Here is a 26472-nt window from a genome sequence, read left to right as displayed (position 1 = left end):
TTACTTCTAAAATTTAATAATCAGGCAAAAAACAAACAAACAAACAATAAAAGCACATTAATATGCTGTGAAACCCAAACGTCAGATTTTCTCCTCCGATATGCAGACAGACACACATTCGTCTTCGTGGGGAGACGAGAACTTGTGTTTTTAAAAGTCTGTAAACGTGTGAATTTCACATTAAAAGTTAAAAAAAAAAAAACTAAACAAAAGGTGAATCCGACGAAGCCGCTGCACAGGAGCTTCATTATTGCCGTCCATCAAGAATGAACAAAAGGAGGAGAGAGAAAAAAAAACAAAACGTGTTTCTACACAACAGGCAGTAAAGAAATAAATAAATAATGCTACACAACGTGTTCCCCGGTTTTATCGTCACCTACAAATGCTTTTATTTTGGAGTTGTGCTTGAGACTTCCTGTCCAATAGACTGATCCCCACAGGCCTGTTTTTTGATTTTTGTTTTTTTTTTTTTGGTCCTGTCAGCTCCAAACTGATCAGTTCTGCATATTTTTTCTGTTCTTGGCATAAGTCGGAGGAATCCACACACACACAAACACAAACACAGACTCACAATCGCTCCTGACAGCGTCGTCAGGTATCAACACAAACTCATGAGGCTCCATCTACATTTCTTTTTTTTTAAATCAGCACCATCAGGAAAGGCACAGTCTGAACGTTCAACCCTCCTCCTCTGGGTAATATGCAGAACGAATACAAACAACCGTCGATAATGAGATGAAGAAGTGAGTCACACGTGGAAAATCATCACAACTGTCGGCCGCTCTGCTTCAAATAGGACTCTGTTAGAAAAAATAAGTGGTTTGTGCATCACGTTAATATCTTTAAATATAAATATATCACCTTTTCAGACTTAAAAAAAGCGTTTTGTTTTCGAGGGAATAAAGGCATCTGACGTCCGTGAAGCTGCCTTCAGGCTCTGAGGTCGACTCTCTGTTAGAATAAGGCTCAATGTAGAAACGTTTAACCACAAACACAGTTACTCATTATTAATATTATTAATATTATTAAACATCAACTGACTGCTGCCACGACGACAGCAGGGTAAAGATTACGGAGCAGTGAGAGCGCCAAGTTACAAAAATAAATCAATAAAGGAATAATGAAACAAAGGTGAAAATAAAAAGAAGAATAAATGAAATAAAAAAAAAATAAAGTGGCAAAATAAAGCAATATTAATCAAATATAAATCCATAAAAGAAAAAGCTAATAAAGTAGAACTATAAAGTAAAATAAATAAAATAAAAAATAATTTATTTTTTAAATAATTTATTTTTTAAATGTATTATCTTTATTTTTTTCCCCATTTTTATTTTAATGTTTTTATTAATTTTGACATTTTTATTTTTATATTTCTACTTTTATTATCCTTTTATGAATTAATTTTATATTAATATTGCTTTATATTGCCACATCATTATTTTTATTTATTTAATTTATTCTTCTTTCCATGTCCACTTTTATTCTATTGTTCTTTAATTGATTTATTTTTATAATTTGGCGTTCTAACTGCTCCATAAAAGATGCCACACGAGGAAAATTCAAACAGATCAGTGTCATGTTGTAAAGACAAAGAAAAAAATAAAGTTTTTAAGTGAAAACAGGCGGTTTTTATGCTCTAACTCGATGTTGTCACCTTATAAAAAGATGCTTTTATGCCATAACAAGATGTTTTCATGTTACAGCCACAAATCCTCACATCAGAACTTCATATTGTCACAACATCACAGGATGAGATCATTTTATAACCGCATGTGTTTTTACGTTTTAACCAGAAATATGCATTTCATCATGAGATATATTCACATTATAACCAGATATAATTATGCTGTTACAGATGTTTCCATAAACCACATCACAGCTGGATATTTTCATCACAGCTGTTTTCACCTCATAGTGAGAAACATTCTTGATGCAACAGGATATATTAATGATAAAACAAGAGGTTTTATAAGAAAATATAGTCTTGCTATAACAAGGAATTTATGTTTTACTTAAATATATTCACGTTATAACAAGAAGTTTAAACGCTAGAACTGCAAACCTTCACTGTAAAAACCTCTAACTCCTGATTGACTGAAGTTTGAGCTGAACTGAAGGATTCGACTCTTCAGCAGCAGAATCGTGTAAAAGATTCATTATAATGTGAAATATCTCCCAAAAGAAACCGAAGAGAAAATATTGTTTATAGGAGTTTGTTCACGTTTGTGTTAAAACATCACATTCAGAATCCTCCATGTTCTCTTTTTCCTGGTGTGGCAGCGATTTCACCTCCATGAACGAGCTTCAAGTAAAAACCGAATGCTGGTAGAACGTGACGTGAAGACGCAGCGAAGACGAGCCGCTCTCACGCGTCTCAAAACCCTACGGCTGCAACGCAACCACAACCTCGTCTGCAAGTGCAGCGAACCGCAGAATCCTTTACCATCTCTGTGGCGATGAAACGCTTTCTTCTATCAGCTCGTTGGTTTGGTCCAAAAGATTAAACCCCAAACCAGCGACTGAGGGCAAGAAAAATGTCCAACGCCAGAGAGTTTCCTCAATTCAAGAAGAATCTCTAGAAAAACTGTCAAAACCAGAGTCGATTCCACTCAAATATAATCATTAAATGTGTATTTGGGGTTTTTAAGGCTGCTGGCTCGCCAAAATAAGAGCACGTCTCCGTCGTCTGCGGGGGAAAAACATGCCGGATGTTTCTCTCTATTGCTGCTTGTTCTTTTTTCACAGGTAACACGTTTTGGCGACTCAAACCTCCTCAAACAGACAAAAGCTGGTCAGTGATAAAGACTTGGAAAATCTGAAGGCTTCGACTGGTCGAGTGCAAACGAGCGGACGCGAAATCCGAGCGTCCAGTCTGAAGCTTCACTAGTGCCTGCTCACGGACTCACATCTGGAGCTGCAGAGTGCGTCTGGATCTCACCTGGATTGTTAACTTTGATCTGTTTATAAAAAACTAAACTGAAATCACGTAGAGATCGAAAAACTTGTTGAATTTCTTGACATTTCTATCAGATAAGAGCTGTTTCAGGCTCAGTGATCCCATAAATTGCAACTTCAGCAACATCCACGCGAATCCGATCCCGTTTCAAACCAAAAAAAGATGCGTTTTAGCACCACGTCATGAGGAATCTCCTTGCATGTCTACGCTGGAAGGCAGCTGCTGGTGCAAACGTGAGTTTAGCTGCAGAAAATACTCCAGAGTAACGGCGAAAAGCAAGATTTCACTGCACAAAAGCCGCAAGATCCACGACGGCTGTGATCCAAAGTCGGATGAATCTCTAACAGACGTTTTTGTTTTCTTACCAAAAAAAAAAGTCCCAAGAATCAGCAGTAAATAATGCAAACGCATCGTGAAAAGCATTTTTGTCTGAATGAACTAAAAACACAACTCTGGATTTCTAAAGTCTCGGCGCAGACGCAGCAGAAGTCGTGAAGGAAGCGTTTTATTGTGGACGCAGCTTCAGTTTCACTTAAAGTTGAGGCTCAAAGGTCCGGACAAGACGAACAGTCACATTAAGAACGACAAGAAACGCGAATAAACCCCAAAAGCAGCAACTTTAAACACATGCATCACTGATTTTGTGTCAGCGGAAAGAAGGAGTTGTTTATTTTATGACAATTCAAACTGTTTTCTGCGTCTCTTACTCAGACTAGAGAGCATTCAGCGAGACGTTTGACTTGAGAAACTTCACACACACTCTCTTGGCTGGCGGTGAGATCAACTAAAAACGGGTTTTGCAGTTTTCCGCGATTCAGATTCGCGTCGACAGAAACTCCCAAAGCAGACGTGCGATTTCAAAAACCCTCCAGCCCTCTGACCAGATCAGGCACTTTGTTTAATCTCTTCAAAACACCGTCGCCTCCTTCATTAACATTCCTGAATCCGACGTCAACTTGCCCAAACTCGCTCATGACTTATTGCACCGCTCGAATCGGTAGAAAGAAAGCAAAGCATCCGCTCTGCTGCCGGGACTGAACATTGATTCGAGTTGGAAATAAAAACTCACGAGGAACAAGAGACGTTTCAACGCTCTGCACCGGGCTGAGAGTCCATGGCGTTGTTGTCTAACAGTCGCTGTAAGGCCTCAGAGAACGGCTGTACGTGGCTTTAAAAGATGTCGTTCAGCATCCGTGTTGTGCAGAGTTACGATTCTGACTGTCTGGCTGACGGACCGTGAGGCTTAAAGGGAGACGGAGGAGTAACTGCTAAGGCAGCCGACACATATAGGATCTAGAAGACCGAAGGAAATAAAAAAAAAAACACACACACACAAACAAACGTGTGACTGACGTGAGACTCAACGTGAGGAGCAGGTCGGGTCCTCGCTGGAAAAAAATCGTCAGTTTCTACGTCGCCGGCTGCTCCGACGTTCTTCAAACCCAGAGACATAAACGTTTCTGTCAAATGCAGGAAGGAGGGAGCTTTAACGGAGACAGTTGGCTGGTTTCGAGTTGCATAACGTGGCCGCGCTCCTCGCCGACGTCCGGCCGGAGCGTCGAGTCGCTCTGGAGGCGGCGTTCATGCGAAGTACATGGTCCTCAGAGTGTCGTGGTGGATCTGGACGGCCTTGGCCAAGGCCTGGGGGTCCCTGCCGTTGCTCTGGCCAGAGACGTGGCTGCCCTCCGCACTGGGGAACAAAAAAGACAGTTAAACTTAGAAAAACCGAAGCTTGAGCATCTCAGAGTTTATTTATTGTTTTTTTGGGACCCAAAACTAAATCCTGTAAAGTATTTATACAGAATTTTGAGAACTTCTGTTTATATTTTCAAACCCTGTAAAGGTATTTAAGGTGTGATTTCACCTGAAAATGTTACGTACTGGGGATAAAACTCTACAGAAATGATATAAAACACGACTTTATTTGACTATAACACACATGAAGGCTGAAACACAACGGAGACGATAATGAGGGAGATTAATTTAACGAATTCATTAACAAAGCTCGACTCTGAGTGATTATAAATTACAGAACTTAATCTAACTAATATAAATAATGTGGCTAAAACGCTACAGTCTGAGGCAGGTTGAACATTTTTAAAATCGTATTGTTATATTTTATTTGCCACAGCAGAGGGGAAGGACTGTACCGGACATTTTTAAAATTTATTTTGGTTTTAAGCTCCTTATAATCAGTACAAACGGGTCAGAACTCCACCTGTCGTGCTCCTTGTCCACCAGGTGGTAGCGGGCCCTGAAGGCCACCAGGTGGGCGTAGTAGGCCGGCGCCGGGATGGAGACGGAGCGCGTGCAGCGGACGTAGGTGTGGCACAGCTGGTAGGTGAGCAGCTGGAACTCGTCGGCCGTGAAGCAGTTGTCGTCCCAGAGAACGTGGTAGTGCGACGGTCGGCTCGTTCCCTGCAGAGGAGGACGGCAGCGGTAAGACTTTTCCTGGTTAAAACTTTACCTTTTATAATCAAAAACCTGATTTACTCAATCATTTAATCCTGTACGACACACATTCATGCATCACAAACAGTCTCTGAACTTTTTGATTGCACCGCGTAAAAAGAAAACGCTCAAACCAGGCATTTTAAAACACACAGAGTTTCCTCAGTGAGCCGTCTTAAAGGTCGTTTCTTACCTGGATCCCGGCGTGACTGCAGAGGTAAAAGTCAAACTCGTAGGGATGGGTGATGTCCGTGTCCACTGTGGTGCCAGCAGGAATGTTTCCACTTCTTCCAACCTGGTGGTGAAGCAGAACAAAACAAGCCGATAAGGAGGACATCGAGTCACCTGAAGTCACCGCGTGGACTCAGTGGGAAACACCTGGACGCCTCTTGTAGGATCACCTTCATCCAAGAGGCTTCTTCAGTTCCACAGAACTTTCCAGTGTAGGGTTTCTCTTTTTTAAATTTAAAGAGAGCCAATTTTATCACAATAAAGAGAGCTTTCTGTGTCGCGACAGCTCAGTTTGAAGTCCTGCTTTAAGGCGAAGGAGTGTCAAAGTCAGTTCCTCCGTATTTGTGCAGGAAGCAGCAACTTAGACTTTCATTTTCACTCAATTTGATTTAGCAGACAGATTTATTTTAAAATGTGTCCGATTTGCCCCCTAAATAAGTCAAATTCGCGATAATCTTCTGAAGGAGCCTCTTGGATGAAGGTGAAACATCTTCAGTTGCTTTCCACTGAAAACCCAGAATCCCTCTTCAGTCTCTTTTTGTCCGTTACAAGACGCTGACACGTGATTTCAACGGAGACAATCATCATTTCCTCCGTCCACACGTCTGGAAAACCAGCCGTCGTATTGCTCACCCGCTCGTTGCGATCTGCGCAGAAGAGGCGAGTGTGATGGCGTTTCTGCACGACGATGTAGGTGATCCCCGGCTGGTACTCCTTCTCCAGGCTGATGCAGGCCTCCCTGATGGCCAGCAGCTCGTAGTACAGCACCTGCACAGAATCAGGCAGCGTTCAGGGTTTGGATTCACGGACTTCAGGAAAGGTTCATTATTCTACAAGTCGATGAGACTGAGAACAGAAAATGCTGCACACAGTCAAAGTTCAGATGTTTCTGGCTCTGACACTGAGTACTGGTTTATAATCGTCAGAGTTTTGAAGATTTTATGAAAATGGAAAGTTCATAAATCAAACTGCTTTGCAGCAGAAAAAAATGGCTGCAGGAAATTTTAATATGTTTGAGTTTAGAAAAGCTGATTTACAACTTAGCTGATAATCTTTGATTTGGTTCAGATTTAAAATACTTTATTCTTTCACAAGTTTAAATAATTTTGTTTATAGAAAAGCCAGCTTGCAGTTAGTTTATTTCTGCAACAGAAAAGTCTGAGAGAGATTTCTGAAGCCTTCAAATACAGTAAATATTCTAGTTCAACTCACCACATGCAGGTTAACGGCTTAATTCAATTAACATTTTACATTTTCTCCTCTCCATCGTCTTCCCAAATTCTTATTTTCATTTATTTAGGTTTGTATTCGATGCATGCAAGAGTTAATATTCAACTGAACATGCATTAATTAGTCTGAAACTGAGAGGCTGAAAGTCAACAGTACCTGAAAAACCTGTTCAGACCCAAAGTTTGCTCTATATATCCTTATCTTTATGATCAAATATGTTAAACCGAAACAAAACTGTATCGTCACGGCCCCTCTAAAGAGTGCCTGAGGTGAAAAAATAACGTTTGTCTACTTGTTGACGTGTCTACATTGTTTTTTTTAATCAGCTAATAGACACATTATAAGTGCAATAAGCAGCCACGGCCACCTTAAAGCGGCAGTTTACTAATGACCGTCTCAAAAACACAGATTCCACAGTTTCATACGTAACAAACCCAAAGAACTGCAGGAGAACTTCTAGCACGTTACGGCAGGCGGGTTTATTTTAATGTGACTCTGCTGCACAGAGACTTCAGACTGTATTTCTGGAGTGTTGGAGAGCTCCGTGTCTACCTGTCTGAACTGGCCCTCCGACACTCCGTCCCTGTAGAAAATGATCCTGGTCGGCTTGTAGCAGGTCGACTTGTAGAACTGGATCAGGAGCTCTCGAACCATCGAGGCCAAGTCCTGGATGATCTCCTGTCTGGGCCTCTGGACCCGAACCGTGGCACAGTACCTGCTGGGGTGGGCGTCCATGCTGCCGACCACCTGTGGAGGAGGAACAACAGGGTTTAGACTCGTCCAGCGTTACTGTAGAAACACCGTCAAGTCCTAAAGTTACAGCAGAAGCTCTGGACTCTGCCAGACTTGTGGTTGACTATGAACTTCAGAACCAGAAACAACATGCATGGGTAGTTCCAGTGGGCACAGTAGCTGGAAAAGTCGATTTTTTTCCCCCTTAAAATGAAGCCTCACCGCTGCAATCGATGGCTTTTTCCCATCTCCGGCCGGAGGATGAGTGACATCAGCGCCGAGGAAGATGACCGGCTGCTTGAACACAGTAGGTCTGGAGGGAACAAAAAAAAAAAAACACCGTCCAGTTAAAGTCAAGCAAACCTGAGTCACTGCATCTTCACATATTTCTATTGATTTCTGCTCCATCACCTCTGATAAGTCTGAACTTTTTACTGCAAAAATTCAGAATATTTTTAAAGAAACGTGTGAAATGTTAGATGGACATATGAAATATTTTTCTAGATACATTTATTATTTTTCTAAATTGCCAGTTTCAGAAGTTTTGTTTTTTCACACATTGAAACCTGAAGCTGAGTGAACAACATCATCTCAGGAACAATTAAAGATACACATCGCAGAGATTAGAGATGGACAAATTTGTTTAACAAATATGTTCTTGGAAAGCATTTTAATATATCAAGCTCAAACTTTACAGACACCATTTTAATATTCAAAGTTCATGATGAAAACCAATCGGAGACGTTTGAGCAGAAGGACTTTGAACATCAGAGATGGAACAACTCATCAGGAGGTCAAAGAGAGTGAATCTGTGAACCCACATGGCCTCTGTGTGTTTTGTTTAGTGCTCATTTGTCTCATGATTTTACCGTTGGTGAGGAACCAGGATGTTGTTGATGCCTCCCAGCTTGACGTTGATCTTGAGGCAGAGGTTGGACAGCGTCTGTGGCGACGTCTTCACCACGTTCTTCACCTGGACGCACTGGGTGGCCATGCCGAGCAGCGTGTCCCCGACACGCTTCACCTCAGCTGTGGGTCACAAATCACGTTAATCATACGCTAACCGCTAACCGCGTGCAGCTACGTGCCTCATAAACAACACATGACTGGAGTCGGTCTGCTTCCTGTTCTCGTCTGTATGAAGGACAACAGCAGACCAGAGTTCAGAGGTTTGTACAAAACTGTTCTTTCTGATGATTTAGAAGCAATGATGAGTATTTCTGCACCGTAGACGGGCGTTTTTCCCGGCAGGATGACGATGATGAGCTGCAGCCCGGCGTAGGTGTTCTTCAGGTGTCTGAACATGGGCTCCACGCTGTCGGCTCCCTGGGCGTATTTACAGAAACACGGCTGGCCTTGGATCGGCATCCCGGCGTCCTTGGAGATCTTACGCAGCTGGTCGGTGAAGTTCCTGCGAGGAAACAACGTAAACACAGCGCTCACGTTACAGTGCTGAGCTGAGTGTTACAATCAGGATGAGGAGAACGATGAGGTCGGCTTTAGTTCCTGTTCTGGACGGAAAGTCTTCATAGAATCAGGTCATTTCAGTGAGATCCAAGTTAAACTTTGCTGTTCTACAGGTCATTTCAGGAACAACTAACTTGTGTTCAAACATTTCTTTTCAACACTTTAAGCCCTTCGTCTGCTGTAATCCAGCCAAAACCTTTTCCTCCGTTTTGGTCCAACATCCAGATGCTGGTTTAGATCATGAGAATTTTTCAAAATATTGACAGAAAGTTTTTCTCTAACTTTTGATTTAGGTGTTTTTTTTCTTACTAACGGACAATGAAAACATCTGCATTAGCGTTTACAACAAATGCCTTGTGTAAATTATTGTTTATACTTAAATATAAACTGTGTATCTCACACCACTGGTCAGTTTACCTTCTAATTACATCTGAAAACACACCAAGACGGACATTTTTACACTATTTTTGCTATAAAGTGGTCCTAAATATTAATTTCCAGCTATATTTTAAAAAAGAGAAGTCGCCAAAGTGGGCATTTTCCTGTTAATGTCACCTTCAGGCGACCTGCTTTACGTTTGAAAATGTTGTAGTTAACTGACATTAAAGAGGCAGCTCTGGAATCTTTAAGTCTGTTTGCCAACAACATCAGAGTCAGAAGCCAGGAGTTAAGGACAAATCCATTAGTTAATGTTTGACTGGCGTCTTTAAAGCCTCTGAACCCCAAAACCCGACGACAGGCGTGAAAGGCACATGATCTTTTAAACGAACGTCGAAATCAGAGACAGAGAGAATTTTTAGATTTTCAACTTTCTGACAAACATCTGTGACTTTTTCAACTGTGACGCATCAAAATCAGTTTATTCTGCATGTTTAATTTAAGAAAACGATCACAAATAGAGACGAGACAGGGATGAAAATGATTTTTTTTTTTTAAAAATGTAAATAATAAAATATCTATAGAATATAGAGCTTTCATGTAAATATTCTTAAATTTGTGTCCTTAGTATCCTCCTGTTTTTCTTATTTATATTGTGTATACGCCTTGCTTCTTTATTTTATTTAATTGTGTTTTCTTGGTTTTCTTATTGTCACGTTGCAGGTTTCCCCTTGTGTGACTCATAAAGGACGTTGAATTGTATTGTATTCTTTTATTCCAGAGTTTAACACCTGTGCTCACTTGGAAAAATCTTGTAGATTGTGATTGCAGGTTTATTTCAATTTTTGTGCAACAAATAATAAATTTTACCTCTCTCTTTATTTATTTTATGATTTATGGCATTACAGCTTTGTAGGCATTTCTGAGTTCTTTCCTTCTTCATTCTGTTTCCGGAGAGGTTCAGGACTTGTGAAAAATGAGCCGACAGTAAGTAAAAATGTGACAGAAGAAAGCTTTTTGCAAAACTGTAATTGTCCTTCGTTGTGGTTACCGTTTGTACTTTCTATATTCTACTGCTAACGGACTAAACTACAGAACAAACACGCTGCTGAGCTCACTTGAGGATCTCCTCCCTGCACTGCCTCTGGGTGGCGAAGCAGGCGATGGCCCACATCTTGATCTCCACACCGGTGTGGAACTGCTTCCCCCTCATGTCCCAGACGCCGTGGCTCGGCGTGGCCACCGTGCGGTTCTGCAACGACAGTGCAGGGTTGATCTGCTGGCAGCCGCACAAACAACACACAACTCACGGATGCAGCACAGATTAGGGAAGCCGAGTGGAAGCTCAGGATCAGCTGGTCGTTTAACTGGCTGATGAGCTGATTGTTAATCTTTGAGTTTTATCTGCGTTTGCCTCCGACTGGGCCATGCATAGAAGGTGAATCGTAAATGCAATTTTCTGTGATAGACATGCAAAACGGCCACTTCTGGATGATTTCTCAAAACAGCATTCATCTGATAAAGAGGGTGAAACCAAAGCAAATTCACAAAAGTGCAAGTTCAGGATGTGAGAGATTTAATCAGAGAGGACTGTGGATCAGATCAAACATGAAAAAATACATCTACACACAGGGTTTCCCCACAAAACACTCAGTCACCACACACAGCATTCTTTTACAGGCAGAACTTAGCAAATATGTTGCAGCAGCATCTCAGATCTTGTCAAGAGTTTAGAAGCCATTTTAAAGGTTCAACGTCTCCAGAAATAGACCTGTCACGGTCATTAAACGTGGTGAGGACGCAGAGAAATCTGTTTCCAGCAGATCCAAACAATGAACTCATTTCTAATCGCTGGTCTTTAAAAAGGGAAGAAAGTCAAACGTAGGTGGTGATGTGCTAAATTATCATCAGTTTCTCTGCTCAGTACATGTTTGGGAGCAAAACAATTTGTTAAATGCACTCATGAAGACAACGTCCACATCACCATTTTGTCAAAACATCTAAAACCTGGAAGCTTGTCTTGCCATATGTGCCACACATCAAAATCGACTGACGCTAGAGGCTCAGCAGTTGGTGAAACGCGACCAAAGATTGTATTTTTTAGTAGAAAACTTGGAACCATCCGTATATAAACACTTACAGGAACTTTCTGGGGCTCCAATATCATCCGTCTTTTTCAAAAAATTTTATTTCTTTCATTTTTAAGGACCAAAACTGAAAACGTGGTCCTCTGCTGGAGCCAATTCATTGTTTTGATCTACTGGAAACTATCCTCAACACATTTTATAGCTGTGGGAGTTATATTTCTAGAGATATTTAACATTTAAAATGGCTTCTCAGGCAAAATGTTTTGTTTTGTTTTTTTAGAGCGAAATAACAAAAATTAAGAAAATTGCCAAATTTCAGCCAAAATATTTTACAGTCACTACATTTTGGGTTCCAAATAATAAACAACTAAGACGGCGCAGCAACATATTTCTTGAATTCTGTATTTTTAGTTGGAAATGTGGATCCGTCCATATTTACGAACACTTACAGGAACTTTCTGGAGCTCCAGCAGCAGACTGGTTTAAAAATTGTGCACTTTCCCCCCCCCTTTTCAAGATCCAATAATTAAAAATGTGTCCTCTGCTGAAGCCATACGACCATTTAGATCTGCTGGGAACATTGTGCCCTCACCTGATTGCATGGCTGTGCTGGTTATTATTCTGGAGCTACTGAACCTTTAATATGGTGTTTCAGGGTTTTTAGAGGGGAAATACAAAAACTGCCAGGTCTGAAAATGTATGAAATTGTCAAAATTCAGCCAAAACATTTCACAGAACTTAAATTTAAGTCCTAAATTACTAAGATGTAAACTTTAAGCTACATTTGAAAGAATCACTAAATGTGAGTTTTTGGATTCAAAACAGAAATTTGTGCCACCAAAAGATGTTAAATCAATTTTTTTTTAACTGAGTGATGATAATTAGGATTTTAAAGTGCACTTTTCTTGTCACACACTGAGGAAACGCTGCTGTTTCAAACACACACACACACACACACACGCATATAAAAGTGTGATTTAAAGGGGAAGGTACCATGAAGGGCTCAGCGCTCACCCTGCCGCCATACTGCAGCATGGGGGCCGGCAGGACTCGGCCCGTCACCTGAGCCATCTCGTCTCGCACCCGGAACTGGAACTCCTGGACGAACGGGTCGGCCTCGTAGTTGGCGCTCCGCACCTGAGAGGGAAAAAAAAAAAAGAAAGTTATTTTAAGAAGAAAAAAAGACAAGAAGAACAAGCTTCGCGCTGTCGCTTCTGGTTTCCGGGACGCTCACCAGCCGGCTGATCTCCTCCTGTCTGTCCGGAGCGGAGCGGGCCGTCGCTTTGATCATGGTGGACGTCTGGTTGTCGGTTAGTTTCTTGATGCAGCGCTGCCCAGCAACTATATTACACACCTACATGTAAAAAAAGAGAAGAAATTCAGGTAAAGCCGAGTCTTAATTCAGCTCAATAATCCGACTGAAACCACCTTTTCTTACTACGGTTGATCTGAGTTCATCTTTCATTTGTAATATTTTATCTTCTTCTTGTCTTTACAGTTGTCTCTTTACTTCTTGTGTTTTTGCCATTTTAACTTTACTGTTTGGATCCACTTTTATTATTTTAAAATATGTCAATCATTGTGTCTGAGCTCTCTTCTTGTTTGGTTTTGCCCAAAACCAATCAGCATCAAATGACCAGGAGGCTGCAGGAGTGGCTGTTTTCAGTCAAGTTTACAAGTTTCACATTTACATTTATTAATTTTTTTCAACAACTGGAACAGCTCTTTCAGTCTCGTCCATGTGTTAAAGGCATGGTACTCTTCCTGAAGGATTTAATGACTTCAGCAGAGGCTGCATTTTTAATTATTCAGCCTTGAAAACGGATGAAAAAAAAAAAAAAAAAAGCGAGTATTGGAGAGAACAGGGACGGAAAAAAAAAAAAAAAAGCGAGTATTGGTATTGAGTTGAGATCATCAGTTTCTCTGATAGTGTATGTGTGGGGACATTCAGTAAAAAAAAAAAAAGCCTGGTATGTGGTTAAATTTCAACATGGAAGCTGCTTGTAACTTTGCACATATAATGACAACATATAGACCCACATGAACACCAGTTTTTGAGCTGCTATCAATGAATCCACATACATATTTTGTCAAAACATCAAAAAATTGGAACCTTGTCTTGCCATATTTGCCACAAATCAAATTCTACTGACGTTAGAGGCCTCAACCGTTGGTGAAATATCAACCAAAGACTGGATTTTTAGTATGAAATATGCAAACATCCATATATAAACACATATAGGAACTTTCTGGGGACACAATACCATCTTTGTTTTAAATGAAATGTTGCTTCAGTTGGAGCCATTCAACCCTTTAGATCTGATGGAAACTATCCTGTCTGTACGTGATGGCTGCTGAACGCTTCTCTGTCACAGGAAAACATGCAAATGCCTCAAACTGCTACCAGTGACGCGTAATAATAACAATCTTTCATGATGTAACGTCTGGAGGCGGCATCATCCGGCTCCTACCTCCAGTGGCAGGTAGGTGTGCTTCTGTTCCTGCCCCACCTGCAGACAGGGCAGGTGGGGGTACTTGAGCTGCAGGCTGTACTTCTCCCTGAAGTACTGCGCCACGGTTCGCTCCACTGTCTGGCCGTTCTCGAGCTGCAACGGAAACCTGCAAAAAAAAGCGACAAGGATCTCCCGTTATCGTACGCCGACGGCCGCTAACGGCGACGGAGGTGCGACGTGGAAACATACGTCTGGAGGCTGGCGGGCCGCCGAGTTACGTTGCAGACTCTGTACTTCCTACGCATGGTTCCACAGTGTGTCACTTCCACTTTAAGACCTGTGAAGATGGTGGAGGAGATAAACGATAGTAATACATGAAGCTCTTTCCAAAACAATGGAACAACTGAGTTAGCATAAATTCACACATCGCAGAGATTAAGCTTTCATCTGTTCCCCATTTTGCATCTGATACTCTGGAGATGACTAAAACATGACGGGGTGAGGCTTTGAACGTGCAGCCGATCCTCTCCGACGTACCTTTGATCTCTTTGGTGAATTTGACTCTGTGCGAGTCGGTGAGAGGTCGCGGCTGCTCGTCGATGTTGTGGATGTCCAGGACCTCGCACATGAACTGGATGACGGGCTGGGCCTTGTAGAACGCTGTGGCTGACACTGAAACAACACAGAACCGAGCAGAAATGTAAAAAAAAAACAAACAAACGAAACATGCCAGCGATGCAGAGCAGAGGTGGATAAATGTTTATATGTGACGTGCCACTTCACTTCAACAACAAACACAGAAACTGTTCAACCTTCTGAAGACACACGGGACGGTCTGAGCCCATCACGAGGTTTTCGTTAAGACAAAAGAACATTTTAATTTGATTAGTAGTTTTGCAGCATCACTGGCAGAAAGGAAATCATAACTCTTGATTTTTCTGTCAGACACGTTGTGACGGCTAATTGTTTAAGGGGTTGCATTCCCAAATATTTCTGTACAGCGGATACTGAGGAGAAAAACACTGTTCTGACATCCTAGCTTGGGTTAAAACAAAGGCTCAGACAACAGAGCTTTCTGCTACAGCAAGTTTTCAGTACAACAGAGCTGAGATTGAAGCACACAGCAGGCCTGGCCATGTCCACAATTAACTAAATCCATCTAACTGCACCTCTAAAGCTCACTAATTAACATGTTGTATCTATTTTACTTAAATCCTGTACATAAATAAAGCATTAAATCCCTGTTATTGTTCCTTTACAAGGGGCTTTATGCGCAATTATTTCTTGCCCAGGCACTATGAGTTCCTGGAATCTGTTGACAAGCCTCCAAGTAGAAGTCAAGCATGTAAAACCAGTAAAACCGCCGCTCATAGTTTTAAACCTCTTATTGAGTGGATTAACCAAACAAAAAATAATATGTTAGCTAGCCAGGTTTAAGTGTGCTGAGCTGGAGGAGCTACAGCCTTTGGAGGCTTCACTTTGACTGTTGCAGATGCAAATGAGGCTTTTTGCATGACCAGGATTGGTTGTCGTGCTTTGACCACATCCAGACCGCCGTCATGGAGCTCCAGCCCTCGTTATCCCTCGAGACCGACTGGACTGCTGCCCATAACTGCATCGGGTTGAAACGTCTGTGATTTAACACGAGCAGCTCGTCTCTGCGCCTCTTATTGTCTTTGCAATTCTGTAATATTTGCTGGCAGCCTGCTGTTCTTCTGTGTGTGCTGGCTGGTAGCGACTCCTCGTCTGAACAAAGTCATCTCTCATAAAACCAATCAAATCTGAATAAAGTTCCCGTCTGACCTCCTCAGAATCAGCTGATTTTTGATGCACAATAACTTTAGTATATTTAATGAAACCATGCAAAATTCTGTCTTCACACTATAAACATTTCCAGACTTCCAGGCCCTTGAAGGTCCAGATTTCACACTTTAATGGACTTTTTCCATCATTTCTGAGCCTCAGAACTTCATCAGTACAGCAGATAGACACATGACATTTAGGAGGAAGAACACATCTGAGTTCTGCCAGAACCTGACACCAGATCAGTTCTACATCCATCCAGGTGTCTCAGTCTGAACACTGGACCTGGTTCTGTTCATGTCCTCTGTCAGCAGCTGGTAGCATCAGTATTATAGGATGTGTCATAGTGGTACCAGTCAGACTGCCGCAGAGTCATAGAAACAATCACTGGTACCCTGGATGTGGTTCTGGTTCTGATCATTCACCAGAGGAAACTTTACAAAGTGCATTCTGGGTAAACTTTCCAGGCTCATACCAGCATGTGTGATGGTGGTTGGTCAGAACCAGTTCTAGACGATGGAAGGACCGTTTGACCTTCATTTGACACCAGGATCAACTTCTAGACACGATTCATTCTTAGCATTTCCAGCACACCCACGTTTAGTTAGTAGTTCTTCGATTAGGTAGACCAGGAGTTTATGTGGGAATCGCCAAGCAGGTTGGAGGACTATGAGCCATTGTTTGATTTTTATTTCCTTCTGTGACTCAGCAAACCACAGTCACCCTGTTCTCTCTTTGCAGGTTTGTCCTCTTTGTTTGTTAATTATCTTACTTTGCTAAAAAGTATGTTGCTAAACCAGAAACAACCAAAGAGGTGCTGTATCCCTGTACCCTAAACGAGCCGGGATGCAACAACTAGTTTCTTGTGGATGGAGCAAAGCAAGATTCTGATGCTTGTTTCTAGTCTTTATGCAAAGCTAACCAGCTGGCATCACGGCTGTCTGTTTATTGAACAGATAAAAGAAAGGAGTTGATCTCTTTGCAGGTAAGTGGATGTGTTTCAACTGTTCCTATGGATGCTCCTCATTCTTGACTCACCATCGATGTTGAGCATCATCTTCCACATGGCCGGCCGGACCGACTGATGGAAGCCGAACCAAACCTCCCTCCCTCCGCCCAGCGGGTGGTCATAGCCCTCCGGGGAGGAGAAGAAGGATCGTCCAACAGGAGTGTACCTGGGGAGGACACACAGGTGACACCAAGGTTAGCGGAGGCCAAAAATAAACCTCCACCGGGGCTGGGAGCTGCGTGCCCTGTGAGGTTCACCCGGTGCAGCATAACAAGCTGCAAACCACGGGAGGCTAAAAAGGCTTTCGTTCATGTTACCAAAAGCTATTTTGGTTAATGGATTCACCAAATGACACACTCTGAGGTAGATTACATGATGTTTTTAATCCAGATCGCCGTGTTGAATTCTAAAAATATATCCACCTGAGGGGGACGAGCATGCGTCCACCAAAGTGCACCTGTTGCAATATGTGACAATGGCGAGGCTGACATGCTGCATAATAAATCAGCAGGGCTATACAGTATCTGCAGGATGCAGGGATCATCTGATCAGATTTCATGAGGAAATGCTGCTCTCATGCTTAATTCAGAAGCATTTAGAGTTTGTCTTTAATGTTTTGTTATCGATACTGAAAACTGCAGCGAGGTGACGGTGAACTGGAGCACCAGCAGCAGCAGTCATCGGTCCTGATTGCTTTGAGTTAACAGTCGTGATTTAGAGTTTAATCAAACTTTACACCCTGAAAACAAGGAGCTACGCCACATACTCAGCCCTCCGTGTGACGGGATGGTGTTAATGTTTGTGAACTCACTTCATGGAGGGCAGATGTCGAAGGACAACGTCTACGGCGTGGACCGGGTTGGTGCTGACCGGTTTCTCCAGGTCCACCGGCTCAGCGACGGATCGTCCCGTCAGGACTTCGTGCAGCATGTGCCAGCTGACCAGCGACACGAATCTGATGGAGACTTTAAACGGTCGGTCCTTCCCACCTTCGCCTGGCAGGGTGACGTCCAGATCAACCTGAGGAGGAGGATGAGAGCGTTTACTGTGGCCTGCTGATCAATGATACAAAGCGTGTTTTCCAAGGCTTCTATCACCAAGGTTCACCTGGGCAGGCTCATTTCAGCCATAAAAGTCTATACTGATGACTAGAAAGCCAATGACTGTGCACAAAACACCAGACTTGGCATGGTAAGGATTGTCGATAATAGTTAAATCGAATAAATGTGTTGAAGTTTAGCTGTAGTACCTGGTTGTTCCACTAGTCGGAGCCTCTTGCTGTTTACTCAGATAGGAGTCACAGGTGTGTTTGCATAAATCCAGTGCACCTCCCTGCTATCTAACTGCTAACTGCCACAGTCACATTGATACACTCTGTAGACTAAAGTTGCGTCTGTCTGGTTTAGCTAGCTGTCTGAAGTTAAATGCTAACGCTAAGCTAGGATGCTGAACTGCTAACAGAGGCCGGGACCTGAGAAGCTTCTAACATTCAGGAGCAGCAGGACTCTGACTTCAAGCTTCCAACAACATTAAACTGAGTTTATCTGCAAAGTTCTGCTTTGAGTGTAAATCCATTTTTGAGGAAAACACTAACAGATTGCCTGGACTTATAAAGTTTCCAACAGCGAGAGTGAACACTCCTTCATGTAGATCAGCTACGTTACAGGATATTTACTGTGGAGGACTGCAGCTCGTTTGCTGTGTTCAACACGCTGGATTTTGTCGGGCCTCCGGTTAGGTTTTTTTCTATTTAATTTGTAATATAAATAACATAGCATTAACTTTATCCGGTTTTCAAAGTCTGCATGTGACAAAGCTTAAGTTGTACAAAAGACGTCTGCGAGCTGTCTGGCTTAGGAAGCTTCCTGAGGCTAAATGCTAACGCTAAGCTAAGATTTTTAAATGCTAACTCAGGCTAGGAGCAGAGACTCTGCTAACATTCAGGAGCAGCAGGACTCTGATTATAAGTTTGCGACAACACTGAAGTAATGAACTTCACCGGTGACGTTCTGCTTTGAGTATAAACACGTACTGAAAGTATTTAGACAGATTTTCTGGACTGATAAAAGTTGCAGCAGCTACAGCAAACAGGTCAACCCATCATGTAGATCAGCTACATTACAGACTGTTTACTGTGGAGGACTGCAGCTCGTTTAAAACTCTGGATTTTGTTGGGCCAGCTGTTAAACGGCATTTTTAAATTAAGCTTTCTGTCATTTCCACTTCATCTAGCCTTCAATTCTGTATGTAGCAAAGCTGATTTTGCCACAAACATGAAGTGTCCTGGTTAAAAACTTGCTGATCGTTAACATGGCTGACCACTGATTTAGAAAAGTGTTTCATTCTCACCCCAGAGGTGGCGACGGGCAGTGGGCTGGCAGTGTAGAGGCTTCTCTTCCCATCATAAACCGGCAGTCGGTCACCGAAGATGGTCACCTTGAAATGCTGCACCATGGAGTCCACCACCTCCCTGAAAGACCACCACGATGCATAAATCACATCAACACCAACCAAGGTGCAAAATAGCTTCACGCTGTCCTGCTGGTGCTGCTAGAACGATATCTATCTGTTAAAATGAGTTAAAGGTCGTAGAAAGCAGGAGGATTAAATCAGTTTTGGTGCGTCTGGTCACCTGTTGACCCGTCGTGGACATTTGTCCGGCTTGATGTCCACCTCGTACAGGTAGACGTCGATCTGGGGGATTTCCACCTGGAAGCAGTTGGCCAGAAGCTTGATGGGCTTCCCGAGGGTGCCATAGTCGGGTCGCCGTGGCAATGAAAACAAGGCCTGGGCTTCAGCTGCTCCTACGACGACACAAGCAGAAGAAACAAAAATGTTTACGGCAAACTCTGGATTTCTTGACGACTACAGCAACGATAATTTTAACGTGCTTGTATATAGTGTTGGCCAATAAATCGTATTTTCACAATAGGAAAATATGCAATTAAACCATCGTTTTATTGCTCATGTGCACCCTACAATGTATTTATCACAAGTCATATTGTTATCAGTATGTTTCACTTCACATATTCCCTCATGTCTTGCAAGTCCACAAGTATCGTAAATATTGATCGAAATATTTCAAAGTTATAACATTAATATGTGCACATAAAGTTTCTTTAACTCATATTTTTACAATACTACTGGATGCAATGGCTACGTAATGTAACTTTCTGCAGGTCCTCTCGGCTGTATTTACAGTTTTCGCACATTTTAAAACAATATTTTGTCTTTATTGGCCATAAATTGCCTGTTATGGATGGTAACTTCAACAGCTGCCACAATAAATCAATTAGTTATCAACTGTTAACTTGATTGTCAGCTATTTTAATTGCCGATTCATTGGTTTTAGCCATTTTTTAAAGAGACAAAGTGTGAATTCTCTGTGGTTACAACTTCTTAAATGAGAATATTTTCTGGTTTCTTTCTTCCCCTACGACAGTAAACTGATCATCTTTGGGTTGTGGACAAAGCAACATCTTCTGAAGGCATCACCGTGAACTTCAGGGACTTTTTTTTTACTATTTTATAGACAGAAAAGACAAAAAACTAAAATAGAAATAAGTGTTACCTGCAGCCCTATTATTAGGATATTGATTGGATCTCATGTTTTGTTGTTGTTTTTTAGCATTAAGGCATTCTTAGTGTCCTCCACAGAGGTTTGAGTCAGCACCAAAGGAAAATAAATGATAAAAACTGAGAATAAAAGTAGCAATTCAGTGTTTTAACCAGTTTTGTTAATTGGGGTTTCATCTAATCGAGCATAATTAACATTTTTGTTCATCAAATGGTCATAAATAAAAGGAAAATAGACAGATGTCTTTCCAATAAGGTAACACAGAGTCGCTACCTTCACTGTAATCAGTGTCACCCAAAAAAAAACAAACAAACAAACAAAAAAAAAACATTTGGGGCCAAAAAAAAACCCCTGGATGGAAGTGTTTTCCTTCATTATAACTCTATAAAGTAATTGCATGTCGCTGTCTGAGGAGCCAAAATGAATCCACTCGTGTATTTTGTTTAACAAATATTCCTGGTTTATTCTGTAATCGTATTCATTTCTCTCTTAAAGCGGGCAATTGATGTTTTTCAGACTGATTAATCTCTGGATACGTGCATGTTTTTTTCATAAGCAACGTGTATCCTACAAAATGCTCCATCTAGAAACCAACCCATGTATCAGCAGCAGCAGCAATCTGAATAATCCATATCATGACATTTTAACATCACAAAACAGATCAAACCAGAGCTTTAAAATGGGGACAAACTGCGGGAAGGAAGTGGTTAATAAGCAGGAAAGTGCTGACGCTGTGAGCTGGGACTGAAGACGGTCCGGGATGTTGAAGGCTTCCTCATGTCGAGCTGATGAACAGCCGAAGCAAACAGGCCGACGCGTCATCCCCACATCAATCTGATAATGACCGTATAAAAGGTTACGGAGTTGGGTGACATTTTAAAATAAAGACCAGCTCGGCAGCCGCGGATTTCTTCTGAGTGACGCGGCCTTTTGCCAGAAAGGAGGAGAAGTAGGCGAGTGACACACCACGCTAATTTGACATGAATTTTCATAAATGCCAAACTGGAAAGTACAAAAAAAAAAAAAAAACTGACATCACACAACCACACAATTTCCACAAATGTGACTCACAGTGACCAAAGAAATGCTGCACACAAACACAGAGCTCAAGCTGTGAAAACAGCAAGAGGTGCACTTTGTTAGAAAGAGAACGTGCATGGAAGGAAAAGTGTTCGGCAGCAGCGATGAAATGAGAGGCCGGGCAGCTGTGGGTGGCAGAAATGAAAGGCTTCGGGTTGTGAGCGCTTGTCGGGGGTCAACAGCTGACCCTGAACGTGTCACGAGGAGGAGTTATTCTCCAAAAGGCTTTCTGCTGCTGCATCCCCAGGTCGCTTCCTCCCCGGTGACATTCCCATGGCGATGGCACCCATGTTGCTACGGTTTCTCCACGGCAACGGAAGGCATGCCGACAGCGGGAGGCAGGAAAAATAGGTGCACGCAGATCTGTTTTATTTATCTTTCAGCGCCGGTGACCAATCTGTTTGACAATGATTTGGACTTTTAAAGCTTAAAACGAGTAGAAAGTGAAGAAAAAGTGAGAATAAAAGGATTTTTTTTTTAATGACTAACATCCTCAGACAAGTGCAGCAGCAGCAGCAGCAAATGACCCACAAGGACAAAGGTTCACTGTCGCCTGAGCAACAATGGGCAGATTAATGGCCACTTATCAGGCCGCTTCATCATACAAATGCACCACACAAACAGGAGCAGCCCACACGAGCTGACATTCAGCCCACACACTTTAAAAGAGGCTCCACTGATGTAATATTGTGCGGTCCTAACATCATTTCGCCAGAGCCGGGGACTAAAAATACGCAAGGCTTAGACTGTACTGTCGCTTTAACATCCTCAACTTACCACAAAACAAGTATTTAACCCTCATGACGTGCAGACTGGGACATCAGAAACCTGCAAAACTTTAAATCTGAATCCCTATTGAGCAACACTCTGCAAAAATATTAGAAAATGTCACACGTTGATTCACAACCAATCCATAACAGACGTCATCGGATGTTACTGCATTGCTCTGGATCGTTATAAATTGAATATATTAACAGTTTTTGGAGCATTTATCAGGAAAAAAATACTATTTTTAGACACTGTTATTGGGAAACTGCAGTTAAACCGTATCTGTTTTTTTACACTGTAAAGATTAAATGATCACTGGGACAGATTTATCTTAAGAAATACAGAAAAAACTGCTTATGGTGTCACAAAAAAGTGGATAAAATCGATTAAAGCCTGATGTAAACAGGAATATTTGGGAAATGAAGTGATTTCTTTCGGCATTTTAGAGGTTTTTTCATACTTCTCTTTTTCATTTCAGTGAATACGTACAGATTACTCCACATTTATTAGCGTCATGTTCAAACAGAGTCCTGTCATTTCCAGACGCAACACAAGACGTCACGAGAATAACTTCATTATTGTAAATTTCATGCTGTCAGATAGTTCGTCCCAGTTTTTTTTTGAGCTGAAAATCACAGCCTGTTTTAATTCTAGTTGCCGAAGTAAAGCCGATTAATGAAACGTAAGACATATGATTCACATTAGTGAAAGATTAACGAATTACAAAAGGAAAGACAAGATTTTCAATTAACAACAAATATTTGATCACCAGGAACTCGTTCATCAAACTGTGGCTAACATTCAGCGGCTCCGGCTTCTAAAATGTGAGTTTTTTGTGCATTTCTCTGCTGAATAATAGTTTAAATTAAATCTCTTTACATGAGTAACTGTTAGTGGAACAAAGACGTGATCTAAAGAATCCCCTTCAGGGTTTTCCCCGATCTCAGGAGTTTGGGTTCATCACACACGACAGGATCGAATTTTTCTAAATCACAATTTGCAAACTGAAGCAGCAGTGATTAAAATAATTCTTTATGCAGCGCAACTGAACCTGAATCTAAACTGCTGTGTCAGTGGTTTCACAAACTCATGCCTCCCTCCGTATCAGAGATATAATCACAACGTCCGCCGAAGAAATTACAATTAGGTACTTTCTACAAATCATTTAGTCATCGTCTGCGTAACAACCAGTCTGTGTCACCAGACCTGACACAAGTCTGGACATTTTCCTGTTATTTCTGAACATTTAAAGCACAAAAAAGTATATTATGCTTCAGTAAATAAAACTACAAATAACAAAACTGGCTAAAGACAGTAATTTTATTTTTTTAAATTCTAAATTCTCACCATACTGGCACTGGCTAATAAACATTTTGCAAAAGCAAAAAAAAAAAAAAAACAACCCTGCAATTTTACTGGTTTTGGGCGTTTATACGAAACTATTAATTGGCAAAATATCAACAGATAAATTAAACGGCAATAAAATAAACACGACACTGAGGTTGTAGAGATCTATGTGAGCAGAGGTTCAGTGTGGAAACAGTGGTAATAATAAATGAATAATATAAAAGTATAAATGACATGAAAACTCTAAATTTAATTTACTGTCCGATAAAGCTTGGTCAACACGTGCTCACATGGTGAAATGAAAAGCTGATCTAACGATTATTTTCTTTGTCGATCATGTTCTTGATTAATCAATTAATTGTTTGGTCTCTAAAAAAAAATAAAAAATCATTCAAAATATAAAAAAATCCTTCATTCCCACTGCAATAACCACCCTGAACAAAATGAAATAAGACACTGAACAGTACATTTTATCAGCTGCTATTTCTTTTTAACAATTCTCTGTGCTTTCTGAGCTTGTGTCTTAAGTGTGTTTTCATATGTGTTGTATTTTCATTGTTGGAGCCATCTATCTATCTATCTATCCATCTATCCATACAAGTAGTTCCCATTTAGTTTACTGTCATAGACGAAAGAAAGGAGAACATGTTCACATTTTAGAGGCTGAAATCAGAGAGTGTTTTTGTCTTGACTAATTACTTAAACCAACTAATTAGTTGTCAAAATGGCCGACAGTTTATTTAATGACTGACAGCTGATTGATTATTTGTTTCTGTAGAAGTCACGATCCATGGCGGTTAATTTATGTCCAACAAAACCCAAATATTACGGCTGAGAGAAGCTGCAGAAATTGTCCTTTTACATCACAAAGTCAATGAATCCATAATGAGTATTTCTGAACAGCGCACCGCCACAGCTCACCTGGTGGAGCTGGCGTCCCGTGTTTAGGGGCTACAGTCCTCGATGCAGCGGTCGTGGGTTCGAGTCCCGCTCATGACCCTTTGCTGCAAGTCCTTCCCCTGTTCTTCTCCCCCCACTTTCCTGTCTCTCTCCCTCTGCTCTATCCAATAAGGCCAAAAAAATATCTTTAAAAAGAAAAAAGTATTTATGTACTTATATTAATTCTATGCATTTTAAACATTTAGACGGATGTATAATGCAGACGCAGGCTTACGGGATGTGAGGAAGCCTGTGGTGTGTGATAGCACTGACCACGTATCAGACTTCTTTCTTTTCTCTGTAAAATTGACTAAAACTGAAAATCAACCAGCAAAACAGCTCACACATGAAACAACAGATGCCGACGAGCTGATTAAAAATGGGTTTGAGTCAGTTTCAGTGAACCAGTTCTTTTTGTTTTTAATTCCCTCCCACTTCACCAGTGACCCCAAAAAACATCAATAATACACAAGCTGTGACTCACAAACTGTGGCTCCTGGCAACAAAGCAAATTGACTTATGGCCCGCGATGCCCAACCGATTTGTAATTAACGCGGGCAGCAGTTAGCTGAGCGGTGCTCGACAGCCGGAGTAACTATGGCAGCAGCTGGTGTGAAAGGCCGCCCTTCAGACGGAAGCTGCCTGAAAGCGAGACGACCTCTCAGGCTTCAGACACACCTGACGGATCAACACCTGCCTCTGACAACCGGCGCTGAATGACGTCGGCAAGGAAGGAAACCCGTGAGACTGGTTTCTGGGCAAACAGCGGCGTACGGAGGCGCGGGGCTGACCACTGAGGAGCCACAAACTCATTACAAGCCTCTTGTTGAAGCTCAAACTTAAACTACATGCAAAAAAAAATAGATATATTTTGATTATTTTGACAGATATTTTTAGTGAGAATGCTCATTTTTGCGGTTCCTTCCCACCAATACTGATACAAAAAAGCTGCAGACAAGGCAGAACATATTTTGTGACCTATTTGACCTTTATAAAAAAGAAAATTACAGCTCCTGTGATTCTGATTTTGCACTTTACAATGCTGAAATTTTGACAATATTCCAATGAACTGTCCTATCCCCAGTTTATACGCATCTACAGCTGCTTGTTATCTGGAACATAACATGCAAATACACATATTTTTACAAGTGGTAAAAGCAAAAAATCCCTTAAAACTGAGTTATTGTGACCAGAGAGGCTGTAATCAACATGATTTATGGATGAGTTTTACATAAAAACTAAAGAAATTACATCATCTGCTGATATTTTATGGGCTACAATGCTTGAAATATATCCACTGGGACTGAAACCAAGTCATTCTGATGCATTAAGAACATTTCGGTCACAATGTAGAGGCTGCAGTTCCTTTTTCGCAGGTGGAAAACTGGATTATGTGACTTGTACTGCTCCTTTAAAGCCAGTTTAACCAGTAAAAGCAACTGGACTGGTTATAATCCAGGGCACAGAGGGAGTTAAATACAGGTCAGGCACAAAGATTTATCAACAAGTTGTAGCTCCTGTGATTCAGATATCGCTCTTGACCATAATTATTTTGATTAATTTCTCTAGGACTAGTTTGTACACATCTCCAACAGTGATAACACTTTGTTTTATATCTGTGGTCAAAGCAAAAGTGTGTCTTAATGCTGCTTAAGACTGAATAATGACGACCAAACTAAATGTCTGCAGTTTACATGCGTGAAAATTAGTATGATTACATGCATGCCGAGGCTGTATGTGTTTAGTATGTTGAATATCCTTGTTAAGACTGTAAATAACATGATTCATGAGTGAATTTTACACTGTTAACTAAGAAACTGTCTCATTTACAAAACAAATTCTCACCTCATGAATGAATTTAAGTTCATTTTGATGCATGAACACATTTCTGTCACAACATGCAGCTGAAATCCTGACTGAAGGTTGGGAAACAGCATTACATGACTTGAACTGGTCCTTTAAAG

The 26472-nt window shown here is 41.4% G+C and overlaps 1 protein-coding gene across 1 annotated transcript in view; it reads right to left on the bottom strand.

The window, feature by feature from the left end:
- Positions 1-1605: 1605 nt before the first annotated feature.
- Positions 1606-26472, bottom strand: part of LOC103360139 (protein argonaute-3-like) — a 26801-nt gene continuing 1934 nt past the window's right edge. Inside the window, exons 2-19 of the mRNA XM_008285806.1 lie at positions 19430-19601; positions 19147-19267; positions 17609-17817; positions 16827-16963; positions 14523-14657; positions 14235-14322; positions 14004-14151; positions 12767-12886; positions 12526-12669; positions 10564-10697; positions 8827-9011; positions 8470-8629; positions 7823-7913; positions 7421-7615; positions 6272-6406; positions 5601-5702; positions 5175-5374; positions 1606-4646 (exon numbers count right to left, since the gene is read on the bottom strand). Of these exons, the coding sequence (XP_008284028.1) occupies positions 4538-4646; positions 5175-5374; positions 5601-5702; positions 6272-6406; positions 7421-7615; positions 7823-7913; positions 8470-8629; positions 8827-9011; positions 10564-10697; positions 12526-12669; positions 12767-12886; positions 14004-14151; positions 14235-14322; positions 14523-14657; positions 16827-16963; positions 17609-17817; positions 19147-19267; positions 19430-19601 (2585 nt within the window). The 3' untranslated portion in view covers positions 1606-4537. The remainder of the gene's footprint in view (positions 4647-5174; positions 5375-5600; positions 5703-6271; positions 6407-7420; positions 7616-7822; positions 7914-8469; positions 8630-8826; positions 9012-10563; positions 10698-12525; positions 12670-12766; positions 12887-14003; positions 14152-14234; positions 14323-14522; positions 14658-16826; positions 16964-17608; positions 17818-19146; positions 19268-19429; positions 19602-26472) is intronic.

Source organism: Stegastes partitus, unplaced genomic scaffold (assembly GCF_000690725.1).
Source record: "Stegastes partitus isolate 25-593 unplaced genomic scaffold, Stegastes_partitus-1.0.2 Scaffold417, whole genome shotgun sequence".
NCBI lineage: Eukaryota > Metazoa > Chordata > Actinopteri > Pomacentridae > Stegastes > Stegastes partitus.
This window is presented reverse-complemented; position numbering and strand designations above follow the sequence as displayed.